Source organism: Mustelus asterias, chromosome 1, assembly GCF_964213995.1.
Source record: "Mustelus asterias chromosome 1, sMusAst1.hap1.1, whole genome shotgun sequence".
NCBI lineage: Eukaryota > Metazoa > Chordata > Chondrichthyes > Carcharhiniformes > Triakidae > Mustelus > Mustelus asterias.
In genome coordinates this window covers 182888583-182905676 of record NC_135801.1, presented here as the reverse complement: position 1 = coordinate 182905676, position 17094 = coordinate 182888583, and the positions used below count along the sequence as shown (strand labels likewise).

Genomic DNA, 17094 nt, shown 5'->3' with positions numbered 1-17094 from the left:
TGCACCAGTACTGTGAGCAATTTTGACCCCCTTATTGCTGTAGAGGGAGTTCCATGAAAGTTCACTGGACTTATTCTAGGGTTGGTGGGACTGTCTTATGAAGAGAAACTGGGCCTGTCATCTCTAAAGTTTCAAAGAATGAGGTGTGATCTAACTGAAATCTGCAAAATAGACAGGGTAGATACAGGTAAGATGTTTCCCTTGGTTGGGGAGTCTACAACCAGGGAACACAACTTCAAAATAAGTGGGGGAGAGGACAGGTCATGTAGGACCAAGAGGAGAAATTTCTTTCCAGAGGGTTGTGAATCTTTGAATCCTATACCCCAGAGGGCTGTGGAAGCGGTCGTTGAGTTTGTTTAAGGTAGAGATTGATAGATTTCTGATTAACAATAATCTAAGGGTTATGGGGACAATGGATGTAAAAGGCAAAGCGTCCGATCAGCCCTAATCGTATTGACTGGTGGAGCAGACTCGATGGGCTGAATGGCCTCCTGTTCCTATGTGTTTGTGTTGGAATGGTCCTGACACAGTAAAATACCATCCAGAGGTGTGCTAGGCACGTGGCGACTGCATCACAGGCAGATATCAGGTCATAGCATTGCTATTTGTGGGAGCTTGCTGCGTGTAAATGGGCAGCTTTGATTCCTAAAGTGGTATGGGATATCTAGAGTTTCATGATATAAACAATAGTCTTTCTTTACACAAAACACGGTAATAACTGAAGTCAAACATTTTATTTAATTAGAGATTATTTTGGCTTTTGGATTAAATCTGTAGCCTCCAGAATTCAAAAGTAAGTGAAATTTTAAGTTTGAAAAATATTCTAAAAAATAGTGCACAACTTGTATTGTGGTTTTGAATAGAGCAGATCAATGGCTGTCAATCCTTCAATAACAATGAAACAAATTGCATTATATACAACGACCTTTCATAACCGCAGTATCCCAAATCACAGCAAATGAATTTATTGGCAGAGTATATAAAATTTCACACACAAATTAGATGTGGTCAAGGAATTAGAACCATAGAAACCCTACAGTGCAGAAAGAGGCCATTCGGCCCATCGAGTCTGCACCGACAACAATCCCACCCAGGCCCTACCCCCATATCCCTACATATTTACCTGCTAATCCACACATCCCGGGCCTTTCTCGATCCACAGCTATAAATTTGTGTAGAGCATCATTCTTTTTCTTGGAAAGTGAAGACAACGAGGTAGCACTGCTGCCTCACAGCACCAGAGACCTGGGTTCAATTCCAACCTGTGTAGAGTTTGTACATTCTCCCCGTGTCTGCGTGGATTTCCTCCGGGTGTCCCAGCTTCCTCCCACAGTCCAAAGACATGTAGGTTAGATGGATTGGCCATGGTGAATGTCTGGGGCTCAGGGGAGGGAACCTGGCAGAGTCGGTGCAGACTCAATGGAGCGAATGGCCTTCTTCTGCACTGTAGGGATTCTACGATTCGGGCTAATACTCTCCAAATTAGAGGCCCTGGTTAACAAACATGGCATGGTGGATAAAACCCAGGTGGTCCCTCATCTGTAATGCTTGGAAAAGTATTTTCCAAATATAGACAGGGAGTCTACCCTGTAAAATTAGCCAGCCAACCAGCATTTGACAAATAAAAACACAACAGAACTCCACAGGTACTATTCAATATTTTATTTAATATTTAAGACTTATATGAAGTCACAATGCCGCAATGCACCAATTATTGCAAGGAGTGCATTCCCAATGTCACCAACCCAAATGGATTGATAATAAAGATTAGTAATACAGTTTCACACTGTATGACAAAAGAAAATCTAATCCTCTGCAGTTAGATTTACTCAAACCTTTCTTCATAAAATACATTTTAAAATGTTACTGTGCAATCCTGAATTAATTCTATACATAATTACTATCAATTCATGTATTTTGATTCGAGAAAATGTTTACTTTGAAGATGGGGGAAGCTTAATGTACACCGTGGCAGAATGAGGCATCTCACACAGGAGGATTCAGCATTATTCTTTTCAACAGTTCATGCCATCTTTAGGGCAGCTCATGTTCTGTGCAAAGGTAGCAAAAGACAATCACATGCTGATTCCACTTAAAGGGACATACTACAAACTCGACCAAATGTGTTTATTTTTTAAAATTCATTCTTGGGACATGAGCATCCCTGGCTGGCCAGCATTTATTGCCCATCCCTAGTTGCCCTTGGAGGGCAGTTGAGAGTCAACCACATTGCTGTGGCTCTGGAGTCACACGTAGGCCAGACCAAGTAAGGACGGCAGATTTCCTTTCCTAAGGGACATTCATTAGTGAACCAGATGGGTTTTTCCCATAATCAACAATGGTTTCACAGTCATCAGTAGATTCTTAGTTCCAGATATTTTTTATTGAATTCAAATTCCACCATCTGCTGTGGCGGGATTCGAACCCGGGTCCCCAGAACATTAGCTGAGTTTCTGAATTAACAGTCTAGCGATAATACCACTAGGCCATCGCCTCCCCATTAAGTAACCAGCTTACAAACAGGGCATTGGGCATCTTAAAGTTGAAGCAACATAGGCTGGGAGAGGGGAAAGGCTCCATGTGGCATATAAAATTCCAACCAACCCCATTTAAAATAAATCATTCCTGGGACGTGGGCATTTGTTCCCCATCCTTAATTTCCCTCGAGAAGGCTGTGGCGAGCTACCTTCACCAATACAGCCGAGTGGTTTGCTGGGCCATTTCTAGGGCACTTAAGATTTAGCCATAAACCAGGGAAGCAAGATAGATTTCCTTTCCGAAAGCATGGTACTGAATCAGATAGGCTTTTATAACAAGGCAGCAGTCTCATGGTGGCCACTGCGGGCATTGTATTCCAGGCTCGCCAGCTGCCATGGCGGGATTTGAACCATTCTCCAGATCATTAGCGTCAGGCTTCTGGAATACTAGCCCAGTAACATAACTGCTCCGCTAAAGTACCACGCTTCCTCCACCAAACCTGTCCACCTGCCATAAAATAATAAATTCAGTAACTCTCCCTCCAAGCATTTCAGTTCTCTCCGACAACAGCCTGATGGTCACCTAGACAGGGCCAACCTAACAGGAGAAGTGCCTTCTCTCATTGGGCTGAATGTTAATGCTAAAGGCCTCAAGCCAGGAAAAGTTTGGTACTACCAAACACATTGTAGTGCAACTTGTCCCAGCTACATCATCATGAATCATTTCAGACTGTGCACACAGCCATCAAAATATCTGCCCCTGCTTAAACCTACAGGTATGAGGAGAAAAAGGTCTTAAGCACCCACAATACAGGTATTTAAGAGAACTGCTTAGGCTAGTACTGTTCCCAATTTCATATTTTGATCCTGAAAAGAGCGAGGTCAGGATTAAACATTTTTAAGTATACCACATATTTCATGAGCAAAAAGTGCATTGAGAAAAATTCATAGCCACTTGGGTGTGAAAAAATCTACCAGCACACTTGCATGGTATAAAGGATGCGCACTTCGAAATGTGGCATGCCCAACACAAGAGAAAGACTGTAATTCAGGTAGGACTGCATAGCAATAAATGGTTATCTAAGGCATGTAGCTTTAGTTACTAAGTAGTCTCACCATTGCACTTAGTTGCTTATTTGCATCACCCTCGTTCAGCACAAATGACCATGAATGCCGCAGTTAGGAATATTAAGAGCGCCGTCATCTGTGACAATCACCTTGACAGGCAATCCTGCTGAACTAATCTTTAAAAGGCTACGGCAGGTGGTCCAACCTAATCTGAACCTCAGGGAAGTCCATGAGTGACATTTGATGTGTTTTTGCATTATCTGAAAATAAGGTCAATGTAAGGTAAAGGCAAAATACTGTGAATGCTGGAATCTGAAACAAGAACGGCAAATGCTGGAGAAACTCAGCCGGTCCGACAGCATCTGTGGAGAGAGAGTAGAGCCAATGTTTCAAATTAGGATGACCTTTCGTCTTGAAGGGCCATCCTGACTCAAAACATTGGCTCTATTCTCTGCAGCGGCTCACCATCATCTGCAAGGGCAATTGGGGACGTGCAATAAATCCTGGCCTAGCCACCGACACCCACGTCCCACAAACGAGTTTTTAAAAATTCAGTTCATGAACTTCCTATGATCGCGGCAGCCATAATTTTATATTGTTACCTCCCTCCCGTTTCCCTTTCCTACAGTTCTACCAAAGTGCTGTGCTATTTTCACTTTTGTTCGGAATGATTAATCCTATTACGTTACTGGATCTTTGTCTGTGGACACCGACAGATCCGCACATTTCGATTTTAGGCTCAACTTTGCTTAACTGGAATGTTGACAATTCTTCAGGAAGGAAGATTTTTACAACATGGAAAGGGCAGCAACAACAACGGTTTCCTGTTTGCCTCCAGAACTATCGACACAATGGTTAATTCCAGCAGCACTTAACCATTTCTACAGCATCTTTTCGTTGTCCAGATCATAACTCAGTAGTGACATTTCTGTATATTACTGAAAATGACAAGTACCATTTCTTGTGACGAATATGTGCTTTTGATGGCGATAGGGTGGCTATGTTAGAAACAGAAACTAGAAGGAATAGTAAGCCATTAGGCCCTTCGAGCCTGCTCCGTTTGATTTTGATCATCGAATTCAATATCCTGATTCCCCCCCCTTCCCCTCATCTTCCTTGATCTCTTTAGCCCCAAGAGCTATATCTAATTTCTTCTTTAAATCAGACAGTGTAATCTCAAACATTAACCAGCTTTTTTTCCAGCTGCATCTAAAACCAAATTAAATTAGTTTCCTCTCTTAGCCAAAATAATGGCTAACGCACCACCATATACAGATCTTGTGAAATGACAAGATTTTAAACAGGTTCACTGACGGACTCAGGAAAATACACAATTCTGCAATCTTAAATATGCACAAAATGATACAAGAGCAAGATACAATCCTGCAGGAATAAGTACATCAGACATTCTTCTCAGCACAGATGATTTACTGTAACAGGCATTTCTTTTAAAAAACTGGCTGAAAACTGTTTAGGTAATTAACAAAACAAGTTGGATTTAAATACTCAGTTGCAACCATGTGCTTGGAATCAACCTGGTCAATATGACAAGGGGAAGGAATTCAGTTTTTACTTCACTTTGAAGAGCACGGTACAATCGACACACCCCAGTACCAGCCCAAGCACCAACTCTCCACATCAGCCCAATATGTGTGCTTGGTGCAATCGACACACCCCAGTACCATCCAAAGCACAGACTCTGCACATCAGCCCAATGTGTGTGCTTGGTACAATCAGCACAACCCAGTACCAGCCCAAGCACCAACTCTCCACATCAGCCCGGACAATGAGCGTGCTTTAGGCTCTCTATAAGATGAGCCTTCTGTCGATTAGGCGCAGGAATCCTGGCCGATACTGTTCCTCCAATAGCCCACAGGTGCTGAAGCAATAGTGCCACAATTAAGAGCGGCCAACTGAACACTGATGGAAACTGAGACTGGTACCTTCTGGCCTTGACTGTTAATAGTCTTTCACAGACTTGTGCTGTTACCCACTGAGGCATGAGAGAGCTGGAGAGCACCATGACACACGGGCAATTTGAGTATGTTCATCTATTATTAGTTGGTCAGAAACACAATGATCTTGTTACAGGATGAAAAGTGAAGTACATGCAATCAATACAGTAATGTTAACAAAATGACAACCGTAAAGACATATTTTGCATAATTGATTCAGAAATTGCCCTTTCACTATGAAACTTGCACAGCAAGACAAAGCTTAGTTGAAAACCCATTAGCTCCTCTTGACCAGTGTTGATGATGCTCAGCGAACAGTAGCTGTATCTATACCACTGTGCCTTAAGGTCAGAGCTAACTCCATTCTAACTCCATGATTCACTGCATCCAGTCGAGCCTCTGCAAAAAATGTGGGCGAGGGGGGGAATTGTTTCAAAGTCATGACTGAAATTGATGTGGCCACGTTGCTCGCATTTCCAATAATTTTGGCTTAGAGACGCAAGTTGTACGTTTGTCCTTTGACACAAAGACACAACAGGCAGTGTTGGCACCACTCTGCCTGCGCTGCAGCTTAAAGCTGAATGCCGACTGGAATCTCCAGTTCACTTTCCCTCAAAATTTACACGTCTCATCGACTGTGCGTGCACAAAAGGAACTCCACGGTACGTGCTTATGGAATTGGTGAAGAATTAACTGGAGCTGCAGAACCAGATCTTTGATCAGTTGATCTCCACCCGTCGTCGCTTCGAGAGATGCAATCTTCCAAATGGTCACACTTTCACAAACGTTTCAGATTTCGGTCTGGATGTTCAATACATGTGGCGGAAGAGTCTCAGCGTCCCGTCACGTGGTCTTTAAACTTACGGCAACTTTTCTTTAAAAAGTCACGCGAATGTGGCTTGTAATCTTTCGCAAATACTGACTGCGTTGCGATAAACGAAAAAGAACCGAGGTCAAGAACCTGCCACCTGCCTGGTCGATGTTCCACCGTTAAGAAATGGATCCCCTCAAAGCCTTGACTCCGCTGGAACTGAGTGTCCGTGATCGCTGCCTCAGCAGCTGCTTTTCAGGAATTTCAAAGCTCTCGAAGAGTGGGTTGTTGATAATGTCTATCGCCTCGGGACGCTCGGCAGGTTCGTGGGAGAGCATCTGCTTCACCATCTCGTGCTGCACCGGAGGAGTTTCAAACAATTCACAAAAGTTAATCGTTACAGAAGCCTGTTAGTTCATCTCACTTCCATCATGCTTCATATACAATTCCTAAAGATCTCAGCTGAGTACCGCGCCCGCTGCTGGACACCGTGCTTCAGGAAGGTTGGAAAGGCTTTGGAGAGCATGCTGAAGTGGTTTATTGAAGTGGTGTCAGAGTTTCAATTATCAGAGACTGAGGGAAACTGGGCTTGTTCTCAGAGCAGAGAAGGGAAGATTTAATACGGGAGGTCAATATTGTATGGAGCTTTCATAACAGATGGGGAGGAACTCTTTCTACTGGTCTTAGGGGCAGTAACCAGAGTACACCAGTAATTAAAATAACTGGTTACAAAAAAAAGCCAAGAGGGGAGAAGTTTTTTGCTCCATGAACTGTTATCAACAACTTGCATTTATATAGTGTCTTTAATGTAGGAAATTGTCCCAGGATATTTCATGGGAGTATTAAACAAAATATGACACCAAGTCACGTCGAAGATATTTGGGCAGATGATCAAAAGTTTGATTCAAGAGCAGCATCTTAAAGAAGAACAGAGAAGTAGAGAGAGAAAGGGGGTTTTGGTCGGAAATTCCAGAGGTTGGGACTTAGGGAGTCGGTGATACAGCTCTTAATGGTGGAACAATTAAAATCAGGAATACTCAAGAGGCCAGAATTAGATAAGTGCTGACACCTGAGAGTTAGGGAGCTGGAAGAGATCAGACGGATATCTTCGGATGAGGCAATGATGTGGAGTTGCCAGCGTTGGACTGGGGTAGGCACAGTAAGTAGTCTCAGAACACCAGGTTAAAGACCAACAGGTTTATTTGGAATCACGAGCTCATGCTACCAAATAAACCTGTTGGACTTTAACCTGGTGTTCTGAGACTACTTAATGAGACAATGGACAGATTCTGAGACAAGATGACAAATATAAATTGAGACATTGCTGGACAAGGAGCCAATGTTAGGTCAGCGTGCACGGGGATTGTACATGAACAAGACTAGATGCAAGATAGGACACTGTTTTGGATTTCTGTAGATTGCAAACTGGGAGACCAGCCCAGGGAGCCTTGGAAAAATCAAGTCTAGTGGCAACAAAGCAGTGGATTAGGGTTTCAGTGGATGAGCTAAAGCAGGAATGGAGTGGCAATGCTATGGGAGTAGAAGCAGAGCCTTGGCGGTGGAGTAGGTACGATCAGAAGCTCAAGGTGAAATGGTTGAGAACAGTTTTGATCAGCCTCAGTCAGTCAGCAAGGAGGGGGTCAGAGTCGGTGGCCAAGGGATGGGGTTATGTTCGAGACCCAAGGTAACAAACATCTTCAAGGATATCTGAAATGTACTGCCTGAAAAAGGTGGATGGAGTGATGGCAGGTTAAACAGTGTTGGATCATTACTCAAAAATAGAAAAAAAATGCAGGGCAAAGGGAAAGAGCAGGGGAGTGACACTAATTGGCTGATCTGTCGAAGAGCCAGCATGTGAACAGTGGGCTGAGTGGCTACCTTCTGCATTGCATGATTTTATGACTATGCTGATTCGAACTTAACTACCACTTAGAAATGTGAATATTCATACACTATAGACTGATACTTCGAACAGCAACTTTTATAGCACTGTACTCTGGCTTTAACACACGGCTGGTGCTCAACATGTAATGCAGCAGATTAAATGCACAAACATAACCACAGGGCAACACAGCGGACAGAAATGTGCAAAGTGTTGAGCCTGATGATAATTACCAGTTGAGGCTAAATGTCTCCCATTATGCTCACAATCTGTCAACCACTCATTTATTTATATCACTCAGGTGGTTTAATGTTGAGGAATTAATTTTCTGACCAGGGATTCTGTGACTAATCCTGCTCCTGCCAAAACAGCTCTTCTAACCCTTTGAGCCTGCCCTAGCCGACAAACCTGCAAAATAGGCAGTGATGCTCAGGAGTGAACAGAAATCACATGTAAAAAGATTGGCCGCCAACATCAGGAATGATGTGCTCAGAGCTTTGAACTTATAACAGACAGTCACCCTCAATGTGGCCGACTAATTGATACTTCAATATTTAATCATTAAGCAATAGTTATTCAATTGCATACCTTACCAACTAAGCAGAGGTTAATTAAAAAAGTGAATGGCTTCACATCTAGTGATAATCTGTGACGTAGACAGTGAGGCTTACTTATTCAGTCCTTTTCAGCCGTAAATAAAATGGGGATAGAATAATGCAGAGTAGCAAGATCTATTTTTGCAGATGCACAGTGACTTCATAATCTCGTTTGGAAAAGTGAAAAGCAGAGATAGGGAGAAGGAAAGAAATGGAGTTGGGGGGTGGGGTGGCGGAATAGTCGGCAAGGTATGCAAATGAATAACTATTGCTTAATGATTAAATATTGAAGGATCAATTAGCTGGCCATATTGAGAGTGACTGTCTGTCATGAGCTCAAAACTTGGAGCACGTCATTCCTGATGTTGGTAGTTCACAGTGGTTAGCACTGCTGCCTCACAGCTCCAGGGATCTGGGTTTGATTCCTGGCTTGGGTCACTGTCTGTGCAGAGTCTGCACATTCTCCCCGTGTCTACATGGGTTTCCTCTGGGTGCTCCGGTTTCCTCCCACAGTCTGAAAAGGTGTGGGGGTTAGGTTGATTGGCCATGCTAAATTTCCCATCGTGTCCCGGGATGTGTATGTTAGAGGGATTAGCGGGATAAATGTATGGGGTTGTGGGGATACGGCCTGGGGTGGGATTGTTGCCAGTTTAGACTCGATGGGCCAAATGACCTCCTTCTGCACTGTAGGGTTGCTATGAAATGAACAATTACAGTTTATAACATTTTAACAGAATACAGCCTCAAAGCTTCTGCTAATAGGCACTTCACAGTAACTTAATTGCTGTGTTAATGTAAGCCTACTGTGACACAAACTAAAAATACACACAACAGGTTAAACAATCCAACTGGAACTAAAAACTAATTCCAGAGTTCACATGTTAAAACCAATTTTAAAATTCTCTTGGTGTTCAAATCCATCTATGGCCGTATCTCTAATCACATCCTTCCCTACCACCCTCTGAGATCTCCGAGCTCCCCCCAATTCTGGCATTTTGTACCTGCCCAATTTCCATTTGCTTCACTCTTCACAGCAATGCAGTCAGCTCTGGAATTGCCGACTTATCCTGCCCTACCTCACACTCTTTTAGCGCAAGACATTCTTTCAAATTTACCTCTACGGGTAGGTGACCAAGAGGGTGGCCATCTATCCCAAAAGCTCCTGTAGCTCAGTGTCAAATTTTGTCTGACAATGAAACGATTCAGGGTGCCCCTCTACATTAAGAAAAGCTGTTCAAATGCAAGTTGCTGTTGAAGAAAGGGATGCACGTCAGGTGACTGCAGTCGGCAAGGGGGTTTCATCCCATCGTTCCAAGTCGGAATTAAACCAAGTTCGGGGAGCTGAAAGAACAGAGTGAGTGAGTGCCCACTCCTATTTAACAACTAGTTTTATTTTCTTTCTCACCCTGTCCACCTCTTAAGTGAATACATTTTATCGGACAATGTCGACTGAAATTAAAAACGACTCATTGGGTATTTGTATGCTCAATGCTTACCTCCTGGAGATATTTCTCAAGAAATAAAGAGGGGAACTTCAAATCACGAACTTCTGTTAACGTCTGTAAAGGGAAAGGAATTATTTAAACATGAGAAACAATCTTTGAAATTCAGGGATGATTCAGTGGGCAAACGCACTGTTGTGCAATCAAAGCAGGTGTGATTGTTTTAGGTTGAATACTTGATGTGCAGTTAACTAATGCCAGCCAGGACAGTAACGGAAGCTACAAAGTTAATGAACAAAAGACAAAGCCACAGATTCAATCAAAATCTCTGCCCCAGTGTCTCACTTTGGAGTCCGAGCCTTTTGGTCTGCTCCTTGGATGTCCCTCATCACCTCTGCACTCTGTCCCTCTTTCAAAATGCTTCTCAAAATCCATCATTGGCGGCCCACTCCCGCTCATTTGGGGAGATGGTGGCCTAGTGGTACTCTTGCTGGTCTAGCAATCCAGAGGCCCAGGCCTAAGCGGAAAACGGATTCAGATCCCACAAGGGCAGCTGGTGGAATTCAAACTCAAGTAATAAAAAATCTGGAATATAAAGTTAGTCTCAGTAATGGTGACCATGAAGCTATCACTAATGTCCTTTAGGATAGAAAATCTGCTATCCTTACCTGGTTTGGTCTACATGCAACTCCAGGCCCACAGAAATGTGGTTGACTCTTAAGTACCCTCTGCAATGGCCAAGCAAGCCATTCAGTTCAAGGACAATTAGGGACAGGCAACAACTGCAATGCCCATATCCGGGAAAACATTAACAAAAAATAGGAATATGTGACTTAGAGTTTAGAGAACGGCATGGGTCATAGGGGAATATATATTTGGATCTGCAGAATGTAACCACACTCACGACGATCTGCCTTGTCCAGGTAATGTAACAAGTTGGTCCCTAACTGTTCAGTCCATTGTTGAACAGCGAACATTCTGCAGGAATGTTTACCTGGACTCTCTCCATCTGCGTGCTGAACGGATACAATAATTCAAACAGGATCAGGCCCAACGAAAAGATGTCCACTTTGTGAGAGTAGGTGTTTCCAGATATCTACAAAGCATAAAGTGACTTATTTATAAATCTATATATATTGCCATATCAAGTTTACTGGAAAATATTGAGAATTACTTCACTGACCTGTTCCGGGCTCATATACAGCTTAGTGCCCACTTGCCCCGTGTGTCTCGCATACACTGGCATTGGTGTAAGGATAGTCCCCTCCTCTTCCTCTTGGTCCATTGCAGTTACCAGCCCAAAGTCACCCACTTTCACCACATCATCCAATGTAAAGAAAATATTTGAGGGCTTAAAAGGGAAATGAAGAAAGGAGGCCATTTTAAATGAGAGTCCATGAAACATGGCAATCGTTGAATGAGATTTGACAGTAGTGTAATTAGACAAAAAATTAGAATGCAACAAAACTAAAACTCTTCCAAAAGTTACAAGGTTTTGTGCCACCTCAATTTTAATGGTGCATCATATAAACACAATATAAATTGGGCATCTGTAAGGATAGGAATGGTGCTGTACATCAACAATGTTCCAATTCCAACCTTCGGCTCCATTCTCAACTCTTCTGCTGCTAATGACTGGATCCACGACAGCCAACAGCAGGACCTGGTGTCATCCAGAACAGGGTTGAAGGGCAACAGAAAAGTTTTCATATCACTGAAGGTGTCAGGGAATGATCATCACACCCAGAAACTGGCCATTATCTTCCCCATCCTGTTGAGACTCAGGGAGGACAGGAGAATTGCAATTGTTACGCCCTTATTTAAAAAGGTTTGTAAGGACAGCCCCAGCAATTAGTCAGTTTTAACATCAGTGATGGGATAGCTTCTCAAAACAATTATTGAGGATAGAATTAGGAGTCACATGGAAAAATGTGGGTTGATTGGGAAGAGCCAGCATGCATCTCTAAAGGAGAAATCGTGTTAACTAACTTTCTGGAGAGACTATACAAAATAATGGGTAAAATTCTTAAGGGGGGAGGCAGAAGACTGACCTGGGTGTGTAGGTGCATAGACCATTGAAAGTGGCAGAACAGGTGGAGAGATGGAAATATTGTTGTACATGGACTTTTAAGTTTATTTATTAGTCACAAGTAGGCTTACATTAACACTGCAATGGAATTACTGTGAAAATCCCTGAGTCGCCACACTCCAGGTACATTGAGGGAGAATTTAGCACGGCCAATGCACCTAACCAGCATGCCTTTCGGACTGTGGGAAGAAACCGGAGCACCCGGAGGAAACCTACGCAGACACGGGGAGAACGTGTAGACTCCACACAGACAGTGACCCAAGCCGGGAATTGAACCCGGGTCCCTGGCACTGTGAGGCAGCAGTGCTAACCACTGTACCACCATGCCACAGGGACCTGGGTTCGAAGGCATTCAATGTAATGCCATGCAACACACTTGAAAAAGAGTCACGGAATAAAAGGAACAGTAATAGCATGGATACAAAATTGGTTGAATCATAATGAACATCACCACCATCGGGAACATTGTTTTGCACCTTTCCTGTCTAGCTGTGTTAGAATTTTATAGGTTTCTATAAGATCTTTCCCCCCGTCCCCCCACTCACTTCTGAACTCCAGCTAATACAATTCTAACCATCTCAGTTAGGATACCAAAACAGCACACAATATTCCAGGTGTGGCCTCACCAATGCTGAAATCCCTGCTCCTATACTCAAATCCTCTGTCTATGAAGGCCAACATACACTTGCCTTTCTTTAATGCCTGCTGCACCTACATGCTTACCTTCAGCGGCTGGTGTACAAGGACACCCAGGTCTCGTTGCACATTCCCTTCTCCCAATTTACAGCCATTCGGATAGTAATCTGCCTTCCCGTTTTCACTTGCCCATTCACTCACATTAATGCATCTCTGCATCCTCATCACAGCTCACCCTCTCACCCAGTTTTGTGCCATCTGTAAATTTGGAGGCAATATATTTAGCTCCCTCATCTAAACTATCAACATGTACAGTGAATAGCTAGTGAATAACTGGGGTCCCAGCACTGGTCCCTGTGGTACCCCACTAATTACTACCTGCCATTCGGAAAAAGACCCTTTTCCATGTGTTTCCAATTTTCTACCCATTGCAATACATTACCCCCAATCCCATGTGCTTTAATTTTACACGCTCTGTTCTTTTCGAAAGCCTTGTGCAAGTCCAAATAAACCACATCCACCGGCTCCACCTCATCAACTCATCACATCCTCCACCAGTTAAAATAGGGATGGGCAATAAATGCTGGCCTAGCCAGCAAAGTTCACACCCCGTGAAAGAATGAAAAAAGTGGCTAGAACAACAAACCACTTGGAATACTTGAGGCAAACAGCACAGAAGTATTTAAGGGGAAGTTTGATTATCACACAGAAGGGAAAGGATATGGAAGGTATAGTTTGATGAAGAAAGGGCTTGCGTAGAGCTTAAACCTACTAGACAGAAGGGCATGTTCCGGTGTTGTAAAATTCAATGTAATTTACAAAATGACATTAAAGGCTAACTCAGTGGGCTCATCACAACTTTACATGAGCTCAGACCACAATGATGACACACACAGTACCTCAGATAGATAATTATCTTCAGGGAGCAGAGAGCACTGGACCTGTGAGGGACACTGTCCTGGGAGTGGAGGATAAAGGAAGCGCAATGCTTGGGGCTCTCAGCGAGTGCGAGGCTTGGGGCTCTCAGCGAGTGCGAGGCTTGGGGCTCTCAGCGAGTGCGAGGCTTGGGGCTCTCAGCGAGTGCGAGGCTTGGGGCTCTCAGCGAGTGCGAGGCTTGGGGCTCTCAGCGAGTGCGAGGCTTGGGGCTCTCAGCGAGTGCGAGGCTTGGGGCTCTCAGCGAGTGCGAGGCTTGGGGCTCTCAGCGAGTGCGAGGCTTGGGGCTCTCAGCGAGTGCGAGGCTTGGGGCTCTCAGCGAGTGCGAGGCTTGGGGCTCTCAGCGAGTGCGAGGCTTGGGGCTCTCAGCGAGTGCGAGGCTTGGGGCTCTCAGCGAGTGCGAGGCTTGGGGCTCTCAGCGAGTGCGAGGCTTGGGGCTCTCAGCGAGTGCGAGGCTTGGGGCTCTCAGCGAGTGCGAGGCTTGGGGCTCTCAGCGAGTGCGAGGCTTGGGGCTCTCAGCGAGTGCGAGGCTTGGGGCTCTCAGCGAGTGCGAGGCTTGGGGCCCTCGGAGGGACTTGCGGCCAAACACTGTGCTCAGCTTGAAGAAATGAGAGAGAGACGTCACAGGAAAAGCATCAAGCTGATTGGTTGGTGAGTAACTAATATTAGGGGCCATCTTTAAATAACTAAACATGAAAACAGCTAGGGAACAAAGCTACAAGGATAAAGGAGTAAAGAAAAAGTGAATCCAAGAGCAGAACCAGGTGGTTAAAAGACTAAGAAAGAAAGAATGCAAGTTTACATCCATAAGGAAATCTAAACAGCTGTATGGACGAGTGCAGTTGAGCAGGTAGTTACTACTATTGGTGATGATTGCTAAGATATCATTGTGATTCACTGTAAGAAAAATATTCTAGAATTACAAAGAGTGGATATTGTTTTTAATAAAAAGGATTAATTTAACTGGGGTTGTTCTCACTGGAAAGACGGAGGATGAGGGGTGACCTAATAGAGGTGTATAAAATTATGAAAGACACAGATAGGGTGAACGGTGGGAAGCTTTTTCCCAGATCGGTGGTGACATTCACGAGGGGTCATAGGTTCAAGGTGGGGGGGGGAGGTTTAACACGGATATCAGAAGGACGTATTTTACACAGAGGGTGGTGGGGGCCTGGAATGTGCTGCCGGGCAAGGTGGTGGAGGCGGACACACTGGGAATGTTTAAGACTTATCTAGATAGCCACATGAACGGAGTGGGAATGGAGGGATACAAAAGAATGGTCTAGTTTGGACCAGGGAGCGGCACGGGCTTGGAGGGCCGAAGGGCCTGTTCCTGTGCTGTATTGTTCTTTGTTCTTAACTTGGAGGTAAGACATAGCAGGGGAGCTCCAACCCGTGGTCTACTCTTCTTGCTCCATGACAGACCAGGAACAACTGCAGGAGGTACCTCTCTGACTCGGCCTTTGAGCACTCGCCCAAATACCTCATGTAGCCGAATGCCATATTTTACTTCATGGTGCATTTGTGGAACACCTCGGGATATTTTATTACTTTTAAGCTCTATACAAATTCAAGTTGTTCTAGTGCAGCTCAAAAACCCATATAGGAACATAAGAAATAGGAGCAGGAGTAGGCCATCTAGCCCCTCGAGCCTGCCCCGCCATTCAATAAGATCATGGCTGATCTGAAGTGGATCAGTTCCACTTATCCGCCTAATCCGTATAACACCCCGTTTTGGAAGGAAAAGATTCAGTCTATTATTCTCCACAGTCCACAACTCCCTTTGTTTAGCGCCATTCTATTAAAGCTCCAATTAACTTCTAGTCAACATGGGAGTGGGGTCTACATCTGAAATATTCACTGGTATTCGCTGAGTGCTTAGAGAAGTTCCAGCGTTTCAAATCATACCCTTTTCACAGGTAAGGCAGACACAGCATGCCCACCTGTTTGAGGATTTAGTGACAACAGTGTGGCCTCTGATTAGTTTACAATACCTTCAGGTCTCTGTGCATTAGTCCTTTGGTGTGCAAGAAGCAGACAGCATCAGCCATCTGTAAAAATATCTGTAGACACTCAGTCCGTTCCCGGTCCTCCATCTGACATCGGCCATTCATCCAGTCTTTCAGAGTCTCTTTCCTGCAGAGCTGCATCTGAATGTACAAGTAAACCTTCGGCGAGTTTGGCTTTGCTTTCTCCTCTGGGCTCTTGCACAGGCCCAGGTTTAACGAGGTGGGTCTCGGCGGAGAGCGTGATAAAGAATTGCTGGAGACCAGACTGTCAGTTCTGCCCATTACCTCTACCCGGGAGGTAGTGGTTTGTTTCTCGTCGCAGCCCGTGCTGTGGCACGATGGCTCCAAGTCCAGGTCGTGCTCAGATGCTCGGACGCAACCGGAATCTTCAAATACCACGTCAAAGGACGTGGTCCTGTCCTCGTTCACAAGACTTCCGACCGCTGATGGGAATAGTTCGAAGGAATGGGCCAGGTTGGAATTGCCTTCACTTTCACCCTCTGACAGAAGATTATCTTGGCCGCAGCGGGGGGGCTCCGGAGGTGGGCTCAAGTCTGTGAAGAGGTCGAAACGCACACACTGCTCCAATGAAGAAGGCGGATCGGTGGCAATCACAGAGCAGGAACTGACCTTCACTGAAGGCAGAGAGCTACCTGAACAGCTTCCCACGACTGGCAGCTTTGGTCGGTTAATAGAGGGAATCTCTGGAGAACTCGCAGGCCAATCGGTGCTGGGAAAGTCAAGGAAAAAATAGAATGAGACGCAAGATCACCGTGTCTGGTAATTAAATCATACCACAACTTGAAACAGAAATAACACTTGCCATTGTAAACGTGAACACGCAGGAACCCAAAACGAGATTAAGAAGTGAAACATGACAGGAGGAAGAAAGCTTCTGCAAACCGCATGTGCATCCAAAATACACAGTTACATAATTATAAATAGCCTGCACTTGGAAACAAAATTTGCAGATGGTATGAAGCTAAGACACAATGAATTGTAATGAGTAGCAGAAATTGATGATGAGTGGACAGATCATTGGTTATAGCTTAACACAAATAAGTATGATATAGTTTACTTTGGACACACAAAAGGTTTATAGTCAGCTCTGAAGAGTGATCCAGACGCAAAACGTTGGTTCTATTCTATCTCTGATGTGGAGATGCCGGCGTTGGACTGGGGTAAGCACAGTAAGA

The 17094-nt window shown here is 44.4% G+C and overlaps 1 protein-coding gene across 3 annotated transcripts in view; it reads right to left on the bottom strand.

Annotated features, from left to right (window-relative positions):
• Positions 1-1654: 1654 nt before the first annotated feature.
• eif2ak3 (eukaryotic translation initiation factor 2-alpha kinase 3) overlaps positions 1655-17094 on the bottom strand; it is a 91823-nt gene continuing 76383 nt past the window's right edge. For all 3 annotated transcript variants that reach the window (XM_078223997.1, XM_078224005.1, XM_078224013.1), the window contains 5 exons: positions 15884-16628; positions 11415-11582; positions 11226-11327; positions 10286-10348; positions 1655-6667 (listed from right to left, as the gene is read on the bottom strand). In XM_078223997.1, coding sequence (XP_078080123.1) covers positions 6491-6667; positions 10286-10348; positions 11226-11327; positions 11415-11582; positions 15884-16628 — 1255 coding nt within the window. In that variant the 3' untranslated portion in view covers positions 1655-6490. The remainder of the gene's footprint in view (positions 6668-10285; positions 10349-11225; positions 11328-11414; positions 11583-15883; positions 16629-17094) is intronic.